Source organism: Coptis chinensis, chromosome 6, assembly GCF_015680905.1.
Source record: "Coptis chinensis isolate HL-2020 chromosome 6, ASM1568090v1, whole genome shotgun sequence".
In the NCBI taxonomy this organism is placed as follows: Eukaryota; Viridiplantae; Streptophyta; class Magnoliopsida; order Ranunculales; family Ranunculaceae; genus Coptis; species Coptis chinensis.
In genome coordinates this window covers 37751165-37772070 of record NC_141461.1, presented here as the reverse complement: position 1 = coordinate 37772070, position 20906 = coordinate 37751165, and the positions used below count along the sequence as shown (strand labels likewise).

Genomic DNA, 20906 nt, shown 5'->3' with positions numbered 1-20906 from the left:
CTCTAGTTGCTGCTGAAAATTGCATATTAGTACTGTATGAAAATTGCCATCATGATGATCGCAATTTGCAACGACAAATATCATTCAGTTGGAGACTGCATCCGGAATAACTTGGGCGAACCTGAATGTCAATGTCGCAACCCTTACCCTAATTGTGGACCCACCGACCCTTACATACTAAAATTGTATGAAAACTGACATCATGAGGATTGTGTATCAACATGTAGTAGCCAATACCAGTCAGTTGGAGAATGCAAATTTAGGCGTACCTGAATGTCAATGTCGCAACCCTGACCCCAATTATGGACCCAAAGTACCCAACCCTTGCATACTAAAATTGTATGAAAACTATCATCATGAGGATTGTGCATCAGCTTGCAATAGCCAATACCAGTCAGTTGGAGAATATGAATGTCGCAACCCCGACCCCAATTGTGAATTGATGTCACTGAAACTATGAATAATTAATCATATAAGCCTTAAAATAAAATTATTCTAAAAGAATACCGAGATTGAAAAGTGGGTTTTTGGAAATTGAAAAGTGGGGTTAGTGTTTTAGTGAAGGATGAGAAGAAAAGTGAAGATGAAGAACGGAGTGAGGAGAGTTGGGAGTTCGAGTGCTCAACGATGAGTTTTGAACAAAATAATCGATCCGCACTCAACAGCCGTTTGATCTTGCTCAAATAGATCTGGACCGTCCTTTGTGTGTTATTTTGTCTTTTAGTGAGAAAAAAACCCTATCTTATTAGATTGACTAGCTAATGCCCGTGCCTTCGGTACGGATTTCATAAAGAGGCATTCTCGATAGTGATATAAAATTACACATTCATTCCTATAGTGAATTAATTTATTCCTGAAGAATAAGCATGTCGTAACTTTCTATGGTAATTCTATGGTAACTAATAATGAAAGGTAGTTTCGACTAAACGAACATCTCAACAAAAGCAGGCGGACACATGGAACACATGAATGAGATGCCTCTAAATTCTAAAATACTTTGGATAATTGTTTTTGGATAAATTCCAAAATCCTTTTGAAGTTATATACTAAAGATAGAATAAGAATACAATTGTCATTCTTTAAACAAATAGGATTTATGAAAATTCCAACCTATATTAACTTCGTAATCTCAAGTACATTTTAGTATTTTTCCCCTAGCACCACTTTTACTATTATTACATGAAAAATTTCCTGAAATCGAGGTATGTTGAACAACAATACCTTTTCATTCAAATTACATGACTTAGGAAGTAGGACAGTTGCTATGCTTACTTTTCTAAATAGATAAGAGAACTAAATGCTTTCAATTTTTGCTATCAATGCACTTACATAAGCTTGGAGTTGATGGCAAACCAAGGAGGCAAAGACATTCTTCTTAACCCATTCTAACTTGCATAGCTCTCTTGTAATCTGACTTCGCTATAGTTTATTTCATGTTAATCTAAGTTGTCATGCCAACTTCTAAACCTTTTGAACTCCGGCTAGCATAGCAAATCTAGCATTTGTACTACCACAATAGATGAAGTTAGTCTCTACATTGTTTTTCCTAATAATAACCACCTCCATGCCCAGTTCCAATTGCAATCATTGAGTTATATATTCTGCATTTAGCTTCGAGTTTCTTCAGGTGATCTAGCCCAATTGCATTGAATATTGGTTGTCTTGATCTGCTTCAATTGTATATAGAAACCCAGTCAATTGTATATACTATAGAATAAGAAAAAAAAAAAAAACCATAGTTCTAGTTTCCATAGTTTAGTGGTTATATCCTAAAAGCTACTATCTAGCATATACTTGGTCTTTTGGTGACTAAACGCTAAACGCTAGAACGTCGTACAAATATTAACACACATACTTGTAATGATTATGAAAAGTGGAACTTAAAGAACTCCTTAGAATAGGCAGATAATAGAAGAGTACCCAAAAAAACCCGCTTTCAGTGAGGCGAATCGATCATACCTATAGTTTAAGGAATTGATTTTGCCTTTGAACCGTCAGTTCTGCTTGCTTCAGAAGTGCTTAAAGTCCAACTAAAACTGCCAAGTTCAAAAGATTAGCCCTTGGTTGGGTCAAACATTAACTCACTCCATGAAAAAAGATAGGCAATTGGACAAAACAGTGCCACTACATGTAATGGATCCCAATAAAATGAAACAAAACGTAGTAATCAATGAGAATACTGAGAATGATTGAGAACAAAGGGTTTGTTGTTTATTTTCACAATTAAGCTCTCTAATTAATTGCTTAATCTCTTTCAGCGCGTCCAGACCATCAAATATCAATCAATTTAGTCACTACTTGGATAATGATAAGAACTCATCCAAAGATGTAGCACAAAATTTATGAGAGCTGTTTCGACCCCCACATACGTGGCAAACTCCATTAGTAGGGGTCTCCATTTTATTTGTTTAATCAACAGGGCTAAAGCCCAATTCGCAATACCATGGATCAATGTACAGGCCCATTAACTCATGTGTCTAAGGCTGAACCTTAGCCACATGGCTTGCCACTAATGTACGTTGATTTATGTCCAGATTCATTTCTTATCAAAGAGATAGTTATCAGTTGACAGTTATATTCTTTCACAATTACTCAAGATACAAGATTACTTGAGCTACAAAGACTCTCTACTCTACCTCTATAAATACCAAACTATTTTTCATAAGGAACTACGTTGAAACTTGATCCCTAGAGAATAGATCTTGGGTACGTAGGCAGCCATTATTTGGTTCAGTTTCATCTCCCTCAACATCAAATTCCTCTGTTTCTTAGTGCGTTCTTTACCATTGCTCTCGTTATGTTGAAGCAGTTTACTGCCGAAACAAGAGCCTATGCATTTTACCAATGCCCTAAATGAAACACAAATAAAAAGTGCTTGCAAAGAATTTATTTCATTTGAATGAAATAGGAAAATAATAATCATCATAAACGAAGAGTAACTACAGAGAACACCTAAAACCAATGCACAATGCATATTTAAGCAAGAATGAAAAGGCATCTCTTTTCATCCCTAATTATGCCTCAAATGTTGTGGCTGCTGCAAACTGACCTTAGATACAATTTTCTCTATGGATGTACATCAATAAAGAAAATCCACATTAACTACTTCTACTACAGGATTAGTTTCAAGATTACATTATAAAATATACGTAAAACAAAATAGCATACCTTCAATTCTAACATAAGTTTGAGTAAGTGCTAAGTACCATTACAGTTTCACAATATTTAACCAAAGTATGTTGAGTAAAGCAAACATTAGCAAACGAAAAGTATATGATAATGCTGATATAATACCCAGTTAAAGTAGGAATACAAAAACAAAGAAAAACACAAAGCCAAAAAAAGGTAGCATGAAGTAATCTATACTAAATATAGTAGTCATTTGAATCACTATCTACTTTAAACCAATTCCCGATATAGGTACACTTCATGTGAATGATTTTATAGGCAACATGCTTAATCTACAATTCTTTGTTGTGTACAGTGAAAAACTAATAGAAATATTAGTTGAGGAAAAGGAGAATTCCATATTGTATATCATAAAACTATTAGAAACTTCAATCTTTATGGAGACCACATAATGTTTGGACAGGAAAGTTACTGCTTTCATTGAGACAGTTGAAATCTACAGAAATGCCTACTAAAGAAGTTTCATAAATTCAAATGACTGAATCTATGATCAATGGAAGATAAACAATATTACTAAATTACAGGAGCACCCTCCGCACTTTCTTCATGCTAAATCAACTAAGATATTCTATTAATTCAAATGACTAAATATGATTTCACACTAAATTTTTTTAGGTTAACATAGTATGAAGAGCATATGTACCTGAGCATCATCCACAATTCGATATCAAAATCGTTCTCATACCCTTGCCCAATGAAATTCAGCCACCATTTGTTGTTCCATGATAATATATACATTGAAAGAAAAGATTCCTAGTTAATGCCTAACCCTACTCACGCTGTCATCGAGGTATTTAAGCGCATACTGACCTTATATTTATACACCGTACTTGGGTTTCATGCACATTATTGGTTGTTGTTGCCAAAGAAAAAATTAATAAATAAGACGTGCTAGCATTGCGACATATGAACTTTCCCTGGCCATTAAAGCAAATTGCACGCACCTTGTATTAACCATTTTAGTTTGAATTTTCTTACGCATCCTTGCCCCATGAATTTCTACATTTGAATGCACATTGAAAAAATAGACAATACAAACTCAATGATAGCTTGAAAATACATAAAATGAGTTTTTATGATAGAGAAGAAAAATGGAAATAATTATGAGCAAAAATATGAAAAATATTTCATACACACGTCAGCTCAGCTCGAACTTGTTGCGGCTCCCTTGCTCGTTGAGGCCTCACATCCTGACATCCGCCTGCAAAAAGAAAAAGATCTTCGCACTGAGGATGTGGTAAGAAAATTACATACCTCAGGCTCATTCACCCAAAAAAATAATAACCAAAGTTGCATACCTCAGTTGCATTCACTTCTTGAAATGGATGAGTTTACTACACCCATTTCTTCTTTCACGTTTTCTTTCAGAGCTTAGTCAAAGAAAAAGTTAATAGTGTTATAAAATGGATGAGTATATATAAAATAGTCTGAAAAGTATATATAAAATGGATGAGTACGTGCAACCTAGACAAAGTGATCGATAGGATGGAAATGACCTGAATAAAATTTAAATACATACCATACATGAATGTCCTTGAACAATGACTGTCAAAGGACCTGACGGGTGTAGCTAAATGTGTATTAATTCAAAATCTTGATTCCAACTCTCAAGGATCAATTTAAAATGCACAAACGAAATCTTTAAATTGATTAAGCATAAGAAGTCAAGTTGAAAAGAAGAAAACCATTGGTTAACTTGGTCATTCAACAATTGTTCTATCTGTTAAACAGATGGTTATAGGAGAACAATTTCAATAAGAAATTTGAAGAGGAAGCTTACAAAAGAATTCTTCATCAAGTAAGAATAAAAAACTGAATCCGTTCTACAAAAGGAAGGAGATGGAAAAGCTTACAAAACATAATCGGAGCATAATTATCATCCTTTTATAAAGACAATTTGAGTAGGAAGAAAAAGAAACTTAGAGGCGTTCGTTATTACCTGTAAAATTGATCCGACCAGCAAAGCAAGATAGAAAGACCGGAAATTGGATTTTTCACAAACTTCTTTGTTGAGAATTAACGTTTGGTGTTTATTCTGCGGTGCTTACTTTGTATTGAGAACGGAAGGGAGGTTTCTTCGAATTTTCAAAAGGTTTTCAATAATTAATTTCTAAATCATATGGAAGAGATAACAATTGGAAAACCAATGGGTTTCTCTATTGCAAAGGTTTTCAAAATTAAGAGTCGCAATTCATTTTTAAGCTTGCGTTAGGCACCACAGCGAATTGTGACTCGATTTCAGTACGGAAGCTATTGCTTTTTTTTTTTCTTTATTAAGAAGGTGGGGAGATGGAACAAAAGGAGAGCCATAGGTTTGTTTTTCCAAATTAATTTATAATCGCATTGTGGTCGAAGCACTAAGAGGTAGAGGGAGATCCCAAAAGGTTTCGAAGTTTTTCACTTAAGTCCCAATTAAATTCCAATCTCGGAGAATGAAAGGGTTGGACACAAAGGGTTTCCACATTTAAGAATTTTATTTATTGCCCTAATCTCACATAGAGGAAATTGTGACCCTCGATTTATACCCTTTGAAATCGAATCCCAGTCGGGAGTCAGGAAACTGAGCTGTTTGTGTTAGAACATTTATTAGATATTGCGTTGGAAAGTAGCAGATTGCAACCAAAGGACTACTACAGACCAAGAAAACATAGAATGAAGGGAATTCAAAGTTCAAACAGTATAAGAATATATTCAAACAAATAATAGACATAACATTTGATCGTAAGTACCTCTAAAATTTCTTAAGCGCACAAAGCTAAAAAATGAAATAGGTGAGGGAAAACCACATTATAAACAAACATCTAAAAAGAGAGGGTGGGGTGGGGCTAGTTAATCTCTGATATCATCAAATTGTGTGTTGACCATCCATATTATATCTCTATTATTCAAACACTACAATCATTTGTATAGTAAGTAAACCATAAAAGTGTAGTGGAAAATAGATGTTTCGAGGTAGTGTATTCCGAAACGCTTACAACAGCTTATTGGAGGATGAACTTGGCCATCAGGAAATGCAAGACTAACAAATAAATTATCCAACAGAGGAAATTTGGTGGAGAAGCTAAACTTCGGTAGAACATATCCCTATCAACAATTATCAAATTAATTTAGAATTAATAGCTAAAGAAATACTTTTATAGCACGTACAAATTAGCAGCAGAAAACAAAGACCAATATATGTGTGTGACTTTAGAACATACCGAACTCACCTGAGATTTTCCAAAAGAGGTTCCATAATTCTTTTCTTTTGTTCCTTCCTTTCTAAACACATAGCAATAAAAACTTGATCATTGTAAATCATCTACACAACATATTATATATATATATATAAACAACTAAAAACTTAGTTCCACCAAATCACCTACGGTTACCCCATTCCAATTACTTGAATATAGCATGCAAAAGAGTAGCACCAATCGACAAAAATGAATCCATTTGAGTATCATTGACATTTCCAATTTTCTGCCATACTTAGTTCGTTGGTCAATAAACAGATGAAAGTAAAAAAGAAAATTAGAGAGCATGAGATGAGATAAAGAGAAATTACCTTAAAAAGGAGGGCTTCACAACTAAAAACGATGACAATGAAAAAAGAAGAACAGTACATTAGCGGGATTATAGAGAGACAAACTAATGTTGATTCGAGAGATGAGAGAGTTAAAGGAGAGGAAAAGTGGTTAGGAGTGAGGAGACAAAGGGTTTTGGATCTTGGGATAACAATAATAATTAATAAACTTTATTAAGGGAAATGAACACTTTAATTCTAATCGTGATAATTTATTGACTAACATTTGCATTAATGGCGAAAGTGATAACCAAGGATTTGCACAAGAAGGGTTTTCACAATTAAGACATTTAATTAATGCCTAATCCAACGTGGCGGCATGGTGACCCTTGATTTATACCGCCTGAAATCGAATCCCAGCCGCGAGTCAAGAAACTGAGTTGTACAACAATATTTTGAATCATAATACCTCTATTAGAGCTTGTTGTGATTCGAAATCAGCCACTCTAATTTATTGGACATTACAATTCTGAATCAGCCGCTCCAACTTCTTGAATCACAAACTTCCTTATTATCCACATTTCTGAAATTCCAAATGCAACAAAGCCCAAGAACTTGATTGCATACAAATCAGTTTAAAAATAGAGGTAACTTACAAATATGAGTCGCCAATCAATTTGTATTCTTGTAATTGCATAAAAATCCATACTTCTTAAACTTAATCACAATAAATAAATATATATTGCACACATACACAAAAAATGATGTATCAAGTGCCAAATTGGCTTCAATTTCAAACCAATACAACTACACAATTAATACAGGAAAAAGTTTGTGTTCAATGCTCGTAGATACTACAAAGATCACAGCATATACAAAGTAGATTATAAAATTTTTGAACAAAATCCTACAAACCTCATTGCTTCAAATTAACTTGGTAGAGATTAGAGACGGAGTTATGAAAAACCAACATATTAAGGATTTGCTAAGCCTATACGGCAAACATGAAAACCAAGGCACAAAATAATGTATGGAGAGACATGATTATATACAAACACACACACACAATCTCACGATATTCTAAAAAAATTAAATATTTGTGTTTCATTTGATTAAAGAGTGGAACAAAATCAGAAACAGATCCAAATTAATCTAATAGACCAAATTCATTCGAATAATACCGGATTCAAGGCATAAAAAGAAGTTCAAGAGTGAAACCGAACTCACCAAAAAATATAAAATGGACAAAGATAAACTTCTTCGAGGGATACACACAACGGGGAAAATTAGCAGAGTGCTTCTGAATCGAATTGGCTGCAAACGAATGACGAACTTAAATACCAAGCATACAACATCATAAAGTAAGTAAGCTCAAGATGGAGTGTTGAGTGCTTAATTTTTCAAATAAAAAGTAACTAAAAATGAATAACAATTATAGTATACAGCAAAAAAAAAGTGCAAGGATGGCCCAATTTCTAGATCAATAATGATAAGTGTTACAACCCTTTTTCTACTACCAGAACTAACCCCTAACTCTCAGACACTCGTTACAGTTCCAATCTCTTTCCTCTCACTATTTTTTCTCTCTCCAGACACTATTCCCCTCTTCTCTCCTGATGGCTGCCTCCTCCTTTTCTTCTCTTCACTTTCTCTTTATATCCTTTCCTTTCTTCATCCGGGCCCTCCACCTGTCCCTCCATCTCGCGGTCTCCTTCTCTACGCGTGTAGGGTTTCCGTACTGCGACCACGTGATTTAGCCCCGATCCAGTACGCCGCGGCATGCTATCTTTCGTTAACTCGGGCGCATCCTCTCTTTGACACTTTGGGCCCCCAATACTACCACTACAGATGCCCCCTCTCAAGTCCGCGACCATTTGGTGATCGGGGAGTCGAGAGTCCCTGATGTCACGTTTCCCTCCGCGGTTCCCAAAGATTCTTTTTCCTCACTGGACTCACGAGTCCCATCGCAATTATAACCTGCGTCCCCTCATTTCTTGCGCATCCACGCGTCAATCCCTGACTGATCCCTTTTAGTGTCGCCTCGATTTCAGCCCTTTCCAATTACTCTTTTGCCCCTTCCTCTTATAAAAAGCCCGCTCGATTCTTTCCTTCTTCCATTCAGTCTTTCATTTTCTTCCTAACTTCTCTCCCTTTTCTCTACTCTTCCCCTTGGTTAACTGCTCCGGTCACGCGCGCGGCTGTTCTTCCTGCTTTCTTTTGTGGAGGGTTTTGCTCCTGCTGCTCCTCCCTTCCCTCAGGTTGGTCCCCTTTCCTCCTTAATCCATTATTTGCTATATTGCGTGTTTCTCTCTTGAATTTGAGACTATTCAGCTTCTTCTCTCTCCAACTGGTCTTGTCTGTTTAACTTCTTCCCTGACCTCGATGTCGGCTTCCAGATCCGACACCTCATCCTCCTCCCCCCCCGCCGGTGTAGCCTCCCCCCCCGACCAGATCGGGGCTCCTTCCACCTCTGGGCGCCCCTTTGCCCTTCCTCAGCCCCCACCCCGCAGCCGCCGACCTAATCTCGAAGCTGTCAAGGCGGCTTACGGCATACCTGCTGACGTCATATTGGAGCATGTCCCTGCCCTAACCTACTACCCTCATCTGGTTCCCTATAAGCCGGCCGCTAGTTGCCACGGTGGGCATTGTAGCCGACCTCCGTTTGCCCTCACCCGCCTTGACGCCGAAGTATGCAATCACTTCAACATCCCTCCTTGCCAAGGCATCGGCAATTTCTGAGGGTTATGTATCTTCTTTAAACTACTACCGGTCGTCAAGTCCCAAAATAACGATCCAGCGACATGATCGCCATTTTTACATAAAAAAGAGCACCAAGGATGTCAGCGTGGGATACCATTCTTTCTCTGTTCGACCTAGGAAGCAACATTTTATACTTCGTGTCACCTCCTCGGACAAGTTGTGGCACCATTACCCCCTTTACATCTCTGGAAACTTCCTCTCCGCGGATCTTCCTCCCGACTTGAGGCTTAATCATCTGGCCTTTCTCCCCAGCGGTGAGTCTGCCTCTCTACTAATCCCTTAGTGTAGGTCTTCTTTGCTCCCCCTTCTGACTTGGCCGTTTTCTTTTTCAGGTTGGCGTCCAGACTCGAAGTCGCAGCCCTACGACAATTTCTTTTCCACCACATTCAGGAAGATTCGCGACTTGGGACAGGCCCAGTCTGCGGTACTCAGAATTGATCCCGTCACTGCCACTCCCCTCCTCTCCGATCCCCAACTGAAGTTTATTGGAAAATATTGTTCCCCTTTTTACCGCCCCCCACCGCCCAAAGAGAGAAAGCCTCGGGATTCACCCCCTCCCAAGAAGAAGAGCCACACCAAAAAAGCTTCCCCCCGCCATCGACCAAATCGTTGTCCCCCTCATTCATCCTCCGCTTCCCCACCTCATTCCGCTTACCCACACCCTTACCGGTCCCTGACCACTTGGGAAGACCAATACTCTTCCCCTCATTCGCTCTCCACTTCTTCTCCTCATCCCGACATGGGCGCCCACAAGCGCAAGCTTTTCGACAGCGACTCGGATGATGAGGATGTCTCCGATGTCGTCCCTACCGCTGCCGCTCCATCCTCCCCTCCTCCGGCTTCCAAGCGTCCACGGACTTCTACATCTGAAGAGGACCCCGCCCATAAGTCCGCGGACCAACCTACCGCTCCCCCTCGTGCTGAGCAGCGGCCTGGGAAGGAAGTGGCCCCCCGCTCCGAAAGAGGGGGTACTGAGCCCATTCCTACTTTCTGCCCCACCTAGGGGTGACTTCGGATCGGATCGGATCGGATTAACCTCCTTCGGAATTTTTCCAAAAATTTTTCGGAACCTAATATACTAGCCAAATCCGATCCAATTTTTTTTCGGATTCAAAATATATTTCCAATTTCAGAACTTTCAGAAATTTCGGAATAACTCGGAAATTTCGGAATACTTGGTAAATTTTCAAATATCTCTTTACTTTCAATTATTTTTGGAATATCATACGCCAATGTTCATTGTAGGGAGAGAAAACCATGTCCACAACACCAATGTACCAACAACAATACGCACTTGTTTACTGAGAAAACCCATTTTCATTCAAACAAATGATCCAAGAAAAAACGAGAAAAGAACCCTCGCAGCCACCACCAATAGCAAGCATTGCATTCTGTTGAGGTCTGGGTATTTGTAATGTTTCAATCTTTTTTCGTGTGTGGAAATTGAAGCGTGAAGTGTCTGCATGAATAATGTATTCGGTCCAATTCAAGTGGGGAAGTAGCGGCTAGGTTATGTTTTTAGAAGTAAAAAACTATAAAATGAATGAACGGTCGAGATCTAATCAAGTGGATAGTGAGAGAAGTATATATTTTCGGAATAAATTGGCAATAATATCGGAAATTTCGGAATTTTCGGATCAGATCGGATTTTAGAATTATATCCAAATCCGATCCAATTTTTTTTCGGAATTTTCGGAAATCGGAAAATCGGAAAATCAGCCCACGAAAACTACACCCAAAGCCAGACCAATTTCGGGTCGGATTTCGGAAAAATCGGAAATTCGGCAAAAAGAGACACCCCTAGCCCCACCTTCAAGGTTCGGAACCGCACTCTCAACATTCGCGATTCGGCCTTGGACAATGCCGCCGTGGCCTCCTCTCTGTTCTATGGGTCTCATCTCCCCAGGGACATGGCCTATACTGATGGGGGAACGTTCGACTCTCACCGGACCTCCTTTTACACTGGCTGGGAGAAGGTACTCTCTCTCTTGTACTGGGTGCCTTTCTCTCCCCTTTGAATGCTCTAACCTCTATTATTTCATTTCAGATGAGCTTGGACATCTCTTACATGATCCGCGGCCTTTTTGGTGCAAGGGCCCGGATCGACCAGTTGGACGGCGACGTTGCTCGCCTAGAGCAAAAGAATGAGGCTGCGGACCTAGAGAAGCTCAGGGCCCAGGACAAGCTGAAGACTGCTGAGGCCGCCCACCTCGCCTATATGGATAAGGTTAATGACCGCCTGAGTAATCAGCGGGAAACCCTCTTGGCTCAGCATACCGCCGCCCTGGCCTCCCTCTCTGAGAAGCACCAAGCCGAAATGGCGGCGCTCCATAAGCAGCACGACACCGACATGGATGAGCTCCAGGATCACTTCCGTGCCCAGGCCGACAAGAGAGTGGCCAAAAAGATTAAGGAGGAGCATGAGTGGCTTATCAAAGAAGGGCGACTTCTCCCTGAAGCCCCGACCGCGGTCCCCCCTTCAGAGGTGGCGGCGCCACTTCCGGAATCTATTCTGGCGGTCGATGATGCCGCTGTCATAGTGGCCGGGGTGATAGACGCTGCTGCGGATGCCGCCCTCGAGGAAGCCGCCGAGTCAGTGGTCCACAAAAATGTTTAAGTGTGTTCTGCTTGAAATGCCTATTTTGTGCCCTGGCCAGGCTTCTTTGTTACTACTTGTAGTATTTCTGATACCTTTCGCTTTATTTTTACTCTCTCCGGTTGAGGATAACTGATTATGGATATACCAAACATTTTGTTTTTGTAATGATATTTGCATGCCTTTAGTGGTAATGATACTCTATCATCGTCTTCACCCGTTTGGTCGGGAGCCTCGCTCCCTTTGCCCCCTGTTCAGGTCGGGACCACGCCCTTGACCTATACTCGTGTCGGACCCCTTGTCCGCGGACAAAGGAAGCCTCTTCGCTTCCCCTTGCCGGCGTCTCATATCATGTCCGGGGCGACTCCTCTCGCCCCGGCTCGCCTGAGATCTCGCACCCGTCGTGGACACTCTTTTTGCCTCGACTGAGTTTTAGACTTCGCCCCGGAAGGCTCTCCCTTCCGTTCCCTCTACTCAGGCAGCAGTAAAATTCACGCGACATTAACCATCTCAAAAGTGCTAAAGTTTTATATATGTACAACTAGCTCATGTGGTTTACAGCCACTCCCCATTACATTTACTCATGAAATTTTTTTAGCAGCCTTACATTCCACGGTTTTTCAACAGCTCTCCCTTCCAAGGTTCGCAACCTGTAGGTGCCCGACCCTCCCACCTCAATCACCACATAAGGCCCCTCCCATGTTGGACCCAGCTTTCCCTCGCTCACCTTCTTGGTGTTGGGGGTTACCCGCCGCAGTACCAGGTCTCCCACCTTAAAGCTCCTAGGCTTCACCCTCTTGTTGTACTGCCGTTGGAGGCGGCGATGGTACTCTTCTTCTAGTCGGATCTTGCCAGTGTCTCTTCTTTTTCTTCAGCTAGATTCATATCTCCGGGCTAGGATGCCCCAGCTTGATCCATCCTCAATGGCCGAGGTTCTAGTAGTAGCCGCCACCAGCCTCGCTGGTATCGCGGCCTCTACACCATATGCTAAAGAAAAGGGAGTCTCCTTTGTAGTGGTCCGCGGCGTTGTTCGATATGCCCATAGTACATGGCTGAGCTCGTCGGCCCAGGACCCTTTCTTGCTTTCCAACTTTCTCTTGAGATTGTTTAGTATGGTCTTGTTGGAGGACTCCGCTTGCCCATTGCCCTCGGGGTTGTACGGGGCCGAGAACCCCTGCTTCACATGATAGGCCTGCAGAAAGCTCTTAACTCTCGATCCCGTGAACTGCGCTCCATTATCTGCAACGATAGCATACGGCAACCCGAAACGGCAAATGATATTCTCCCACAAGAACTTAATTACTTGGGCTTCCTTTACCACTTGCAGGGGCACGGCTTCAATCCACTTTGTAAAGTAGTCTGTCGCGACCAACAGGAACCTCCTCTTACCTCGGGCCATTGGCAGCGGCCCCACTATGTCGAGGGCCCACATTGCAAATGGCCATGGACTCGACACACAGTGCAGCGGCTCGGCTGGGGCCCATATCAGTTGAGAGAATCTTTGACATTTCTCACACTTCCTGGAGAACTCTACAGCGTCTCTTTTCATGTGCGGCCAAAAGTAACCTTGTGTTAACAACCGGTGTACCGTTGTCCGGCCCGCTGAATGACTCCCGCTAGCCTCCTTCGCGGAAGCTCACATCGAGCACCTCTTGAGCCGCCTTTCGCCCCAAACATTTCAACAGAGGCCCGCCAGTTCCTTCTATATAATTCTCCTCGAATCAGTGTGTACCTCCGAGACGCCTGTTCCAATCTCCGCCTTTCTTTAGGGTCTTTCACCTCGACCCCCTCCAAGAACTGTTTGAACGGACCCATCCATCCATCATCACCCTCCGTCGTGATCATTACCTCTAACCTTTCCTCGGTACTCGGCCTGCTCAATTTCCTTACCTCGATTGTCCTTTCCTCAGATCCTGGAATGGCGGCGGCCACGTAAGCCAGAGCATCGGCGTGGCGGTTCTCCCCACGGTTCAGATAGATGAATCGTATTTGGTTGAACTTCGAGGCCCAAGCCTGCAGGACCCCCAAATACCTTGCCATTCTAGGACATCGAACCGCAAATCCTCCATTCGCCTGGCATACCACCAAATTGGAGTCGGAGTATACGGTGAGTTCTCTCACGCCCAATTCTACCGCCATTCTCATGCTCGCGATCACCGCTTCATACTCCGCCTCGTTATTTGATGCTGCAAAGCCCAATTTCATTGTCTGCTCTAACCTATTGCTCTCCGGAGTGACCAGTACCATGCCTATTCCGCTGCCAGCATCTGTTGCTGATCCATCAGCAAACACCCTCCAACCATTCCTTGCATCCCAGGGGTTCAGACAATCCAGTTCCTCCTCTCTCTCGGGCTCCAAAACCATCTCCTCCCCCCATGTAGGATCTTCTGCAGGGAACTCCGCCAAGAATTCCGCCACTGCCTGAGCCTTCTCCGCTGTCCTGACTTGATACCGAATCTCATATGAACTAAGCATCACGGCCCATTTTAGCATCCTCCCTGATTTTTCAGCCCTCAGAGCCTGCTTGAGGGGCAGGTTAGTCACCACGATTACTGCATGGGCTTCGAAATAGGGCTTCAGCTTCAGGGCCGAGAACACCAAGGTTGCATGCATTTCTACCTCGACTGTACCTAGTCTCTGCGTCTAATAAGGTTTTGCTCTGGAAGTACACTGGTCTTTCTATTTTATCTACTACCCGAACGAGGACTGAGCTGATCGCGTAATCTGTGACCCCCAAGTACAAAAATAGTTTTTCTCCCACTTTGGGCCGCGACAGCAACGGTGTCTCCTCTAAATAACTCTTAAGCCCCCTGAATGCCTCTTCGCACTCCGCTGTCCATTTGAAATCTGTGGTGTTCCTCAACAGTCGATACAGTGGCCTACATTTGTCGGATGACTTTGAGATAAACCTGTTGAGAGCCGCGACTCTACCTGCCAACCGCTGCACCTCCTTCACTGTCTGCGGCGACGGCATCTCCACTAGCGATCTTATCTGTTCAGGGTTTGCCTCTATTCCCCGCTGCGTCACGATGTACCCCAGAAATTTCCCTGTGGTGACTCCAAATGTGCATTTCTCTGGGTTTAGTTTCAGGTTGTGGACCCGCAGTATCTGGAACGTCTCCCTTAACCCCTCCAGGTGCTCTAATTCTGACATGCTTTTCTCCACCACATCATCGATGTATATCTCAATGCCCCGTCGGATCTTGCCCTCAAACATTTTCTCTCCCAACCACTGGAACGTAGCCCCCGCATTTTTCAACCCGAATGGCATCCTCGTATAGCAGTATGTGCCTCCTTCCACCACGAATGATGTCTTTTCCTGATCAGGACCATACATCGCGACCTGGTTGTACCCCATGGATGCATCCATAAATGAGAATATACTGAAGCCCGCCGTCCTGTCTACCAATTCATCCACTCGCGGCATAGGATAACTATCCTTCGGACACTCCAGGTTTACGTCCGTGAAGTCGACACACATTCGCACCTTCCCATTTTTCTTTGGGACCGCAACTATATTGGACAGCCACTCCGTGAACTCCACCTCTCTTATGATCCCGGCATTCTTTAGTCTGGCAACCTCTTCCCGGATTCCTTCCGCGTATTTAGCCCTCATCCCCCTCATCTTCTGTCTCACAGGCTTCGCGTCCTCCCTCATATGTAGGCGATGACATGCAAATCCCGGATCCAAGCCCGTAACATCCTCTATTCCCCAGGCGAACACGTCCTTGTTCTCCACCAAACATTGCACCAACTTAGCCTTCCACTTTCACTCGTCGGCCTCGATCCAATCGACGCCAACTTCCCCTCTCCGCCCTCTCCCCCGGATCCACTACTGCTTTCATCTAAAGTCTTCGAACCATCGCCTCCTCTTCCCCCTCCACAGCCCCCAAGATCAGTAATTGCTATGCCGACCTCTTCCTCGGGTTCACCGATCCACACCCCGGCTCACGGGACATCCTCTTAATTGTGTTCTGGTGGCTGTTCTTGGAGGCCACCTGATCTCCGCGGACCTCGTATGTTCCCGTAGGGGTAGGGAAGCGTATGACCTGATAATAAGTCGAGGGCACCGCTCTCATCTCATGTATCCATCTCCTCCCTAGGATCGCGTTGTACTGGGATTGGGAGTCCACCACCATAAATCTCGAGAACACCATCACCGGACCCGTTGTCACTGGCAGCAAAAGTTCACCCATAGGCTCCGTGATGCTCCCATTAAACCCATACAAACTGGCCCGCGGGGGTCTTAGTTGCCCCGGGTCCATCCCCATCTCCTCAAGAGCTCCCTTAAACAACAAATCCACGGCGCTACCACAGTCAATCAGAACTCTTTTGACCACATAATTACCCATTGCTACCGTGATGACTAGCGCATCTTCATGTGGAGTATCCACGGTTCGGAGATCTGCATTGGAGAATGTAATCCCCTCTTCCCCTTTCCTTAGCTCTGTGCCGTAACTCTCACTACTACATAAAAGCTCATTAACCACTGTTATATACAGTGGTAAAAACCCTTTAACCACTGTTTCTAAACCGTGGTATCAGCTGGGGTGGCAAATACTTCTAGCAAAACCGTGGTATTAAGTGCCCCTTATTTACCACGGTTTAAGAACAAACCGTGGTATTATATTTTCAAAAACCGTGGTTAATAATCTATATGATGTGCTATTTCTGATGCAAACCGTGGGTTATATTAGTCTTCTTATACCACCGTTCTTGCAAAACCGTGGTATATAGTATATGTTTTTTTTTTTAAATAAATAAAATTAAACCTCATTTAATTCAATAATCAAAACACCACCTGATTAACAAACAACCTGCAAAATAGATTTTGAGCCCATTTTCCATCTTGTTCAATTTTGAACATTGTACATTCAACTTAAAAGTAAAACATAGGGCAACTAACGAGAACGAAAATAATTAATTGACATCTACCAAGCATGAAATACCATTGTAGACTAATATTTCAAATTATTTCAAGTACAATAAGAAAATAACCTTTCAAATCTACGTGTTCCAGATTTTGTACAAATTAAAATAGTAATCTAATTGATTATGCTAATAATCGGTCATTCAATTTGTGCAAGAATTGTCATCCCTTGTTGAGCATTCACCGCAAATAATAAACAAATGCTAAGATTCTGTATATACATGTATTCCTAGAGCTAGTTTCAAGTTGATTTCAGTTGTTCTTGTGGAAATAAAATGTGTAAGTTAAGGGGAAAGAAAGCAGAGTCCAAACCTAAATAGAAGGGGGGTTCAATACATGTACTGCCTTGCTGATAACATCATAAGTTTTCAATTTTCATAATAATGTGAAAGAGAGGATCTAAAATATTCGCTAGTGAATTAAGACTAGAAATACAAATTAAATAGCGGGTTTCTTGAAAGTATATACGAGTCACAGAGAAGTAAAAAACCAATAATATTAATAATTTAAAGAATTAATTAAGAAAAATCAGAATGAACCTTTTTGCCCTCTCCAAGCTTTTCGAGGAAATTAGTGAGTGGCTTTACATATTCAGTAAGACTAGTAATGCTATTTGTATCACACGAATGAACTCCTGAACCAGTTAAGTCTATAGCATCAACTTTGAATCCTCCTTCCTCTAAATGTGTTATGGTTTTGTACCAACACCAAGCACCAAAGCCTCCTCCATGTACAAGGACAAAATGGTTGGTCTCAAGTTCTTTAATCTTCATTTCCTGTTTCAAAAAAAAAAAAAAAAAAAAAAAAAAAATAAGAGTGAGAAATTAATTGTCATAAATGCTTCACCACTGCAGCATGTACAAGGCGATCAGAATAGACGATAAGCTTTTATTACGGCCACATATAACCACGACTTGGCCAATTGGACGCCCCATCGATTCATCGAATAGTGCATCTCCTAGAGCCTTGGCAGTTTTTCTTAACAGACCCATCCCTTCACCGCCTCCCATTAGCGAAACGCAAGAAGTTTTGGATCCATCTCTAGCTCGTCTCTTAACTGATCCTGTTCGATAAAATTGGGTTGGAATACATTGCTGTTGTTAGTTATAAGAAACCAGGTTATATACTAATACATTATTGTCAAAACCAACCTTCGAGATTATTAAGAACAAAAGAAGGCCCCGGGCAAGCCAAATACTTAATCTGAGAAGACTCTAGGCCATCTAATAAAGCCCTCTTGGCTACCTCCTCGAGGGGCAATAGCATCTCGTCACACCGGTGTTGAACCTGGATAGAAATGTTTCTTTATTGACCGACTCCACCAGAAAAAATAAAAGGGACAAATAAAAATGAAACTTGAAAGTAATATAACCAACCATGTGTGCGGTTGGCGGTATTAAGGTCTGTAATGATCGTAACAAAGACTGGTTTCTTCCGAAGGCCCCGCCACTTGAGCACCCACAAAGGAATATGTTGCATGAGAGGATGAACACTAATGATAATGTCCGGCTTGTACTCCATCGACCGCCTCCAACTTTCTTCACCAGCCTGATAACAAAATGTTAAAAATGAAAAAGAGCATACTTGAAAACATAATTAAGATTCAAATAGATTGACGTTAAACTTCTGCAGTCTTTCTAACAACTAAAGCAAGATCAATAATCAAAGTGTGAGGCGTAACCTTTTACGATTCGATGGTTGAGTGAACCGGTACCCAACAAGATATTCAAGGTTCTCATGCGGGGATCAAAAGCGCGGCACTGTGGCACTATCTCGCTTCTTAGAGAAGGTTAATTTCTTTAACGCACAAAATCATAATAGAACTAGGACCGGGAGTGATATCTATCACCTTGCCACGCTCACTCAAATTTGGCTCAAAAGTTGACCAAGGGATCCCAACCGCGGTTGTATCATCGCATCATACTTCCTACCGGAAGGACTTTTTTCAGAGCAACTCCATCAGAGTCTTATAGTCAAGAATCTCATCTGCCCCTAAACTCTTGACTAAATCGATATTCCTTGCCCCACAAGTAGTAGTCAGAACATGCGTATTTCCAAGTTTTGCCAACCGATGAAGATAATGACCCACTCCACCGAAAGCGGTAAATAAGAATGTTTGCTGTTTTGCCACTCCCATCAAGCTTGATACCGCCAGATTTAGTGAGAGCACGGAGTGCCGTTAGACCAAAGAACGGTAATCCAAAGACCTTCAAATTTCGATACTTCGAGGCCTCTTAACCGCCAAGCTTCCCCGGGCTACAACGAATTCCGCCAAATTTCCACCTCCACTCTGTCATCCAAATTTAAAACAAACAAGTGTGGCGGGGATAAAACTTATTATCAAGATTTAATTTGATACAACTCAAATCATCTTCAAATATAGTATGTCTCAATTACCCCGTTGCGTGATAATTTTACAGAACATTTTAGTTCAGATTCTGAAGTGGAACTATATCAAATCAAAAGACAAACCATTTAACAAAGAGATTCAATCAATCAAAACAATGCCATAAAATTTGCTTCTACAGAGAAAGTATCCGATGCATAACATAGTAAGGTAAGTAAAATGATTTTAATGGACAAGCTATGAGTGATAGGTCAAAACTTAATGAGAAAGCTTTATTCTAATACAACTCAAAGTCATTGGTATGTTCCAGTTCAGAACTTGAAGAGGGATACCGTATATACCCAAACAAAAAGAGAAATCTTTTAAGAAAGAGATCCAATAAATCAAACTATAGCCATAAATTTGAATATACAAGAGAAGGACCCTGACACAAATCAAACTAAGGTAAGTAGAAGTGTAAAAAACAAGGTTAATACTTGTTGGTTATACCCTACAATCTTGAAATGTCAAAATATCAATTATCTGTTGTACCAACATTTTTAGAGGAAAGTAAAACAAACTCTGATAATATTGTGTATTGTCTCAAGTCTTATATTGCCGCCTTTAAACTCTTATCGCCTAAACTCTTATCATACTTTGACCAGGATCGCACTTATTCAGGAAGACTCCATGAACAGCCAAGACCAAAGTCAAAGACTACAATTATTCACTAATACCTCGGGGAGGGGTGAATACACATTCTGCATTGATCACATAGTTATACACCAAACTTCATATGCTCATACCACCAGCAGAATTACGTGGTATGCTCATACCACCAGCAGAATTACGTGGCAAAGAGGAGAAATTGTCATATAATTACCCGAAATCGAAACTTAACTGTCTTTCATGTCAATCCATTTAAAGACAATATGAAGTTGTAGAATTTTGCATCAATGAGAAGAGGACATACTTAGCGTAAAAAGCGCCTAGTGCGCAAAGATAGGCACAATGAATCCAACGAGGTGAAGTGCTATGAAATGCAACCTTCCAAAGTCAACATGTTTCACCATGAACTTGTATTGGCTCTCCATGTCATTCAATGGCTAGCCAGATGTACTCTTTTCCATACATCTTTCACAAATATCATCTGCATGCAAGCAAAACAAAACAAGAATTATAAAACTGACTGGAGCTTGAAAGAACAAAAACAAAACGCTGGAATTAAAAAAATTAGAAAAGAATGATCTTTTTCGATTAAAAAGAGCAAAATCAAAAAATTCAAACCCAAACGAACAACAGATCAACCCTAATGCAATCAATGATTTTAATTTCAGAGAACAAAACCTTGAGAAAAAAAATATCGAGAACAAAACCCCAATAAATTGAATGGGATTTGATATTGAACATAAAATTACTAATTACCTCGAACCTCGAAAAGTCTCGATCCAAGATGATTAAGGATGGCTGCAACCCATAGCGATGCAAGTAGATTAAGGAAGAGAGGGAGATGTATCTCAAACAAATTTAGAGAACTTTGTTGGTCCTTATCGATTCAAGGCCAGGAAATTCTTAGCAAAGGTTGCCCAATCTCAAATTC

The 20906-nt window shown here is 41.3% G+C and overlaps 1 protein-coding gene and 2 pseudogenes across 1 annotated transcript; all 3 read right to left on the bottom strand.

The window, feature by feature from the left end:
- Positions 1 to 13622: 13622 nt before the first annotated feature.
- LOC147492861 (uncharacterized) lies at positions 13623 to 14663 on the bottom strand. The gene has a single exon (XM_086567669.1). It carries the CDS (start codon positions 14661 to 14663, stop codon positions 13623 to 13625), a length of 1041 nt encoding a protein of 346 aa, XP_086423795.1.
- A 2535-nt stretch (positions 14664 to 17198) lies between these two features.
- Positions 17199 to 20415, bottom strand: LOC147492859 (putative monogalactosyldiacylglycerol synthase 3, chloroplastic; annotated as a pseudogene).
- Positions 18727 to 20073, bottom strand: LOC147492860 (chloroplast envelope quinone oxidoreductase homolog pseudogene; annotated as a pseudogene).
- Positions 20416 to 20906: the final 491 nt, after the last annotated feature.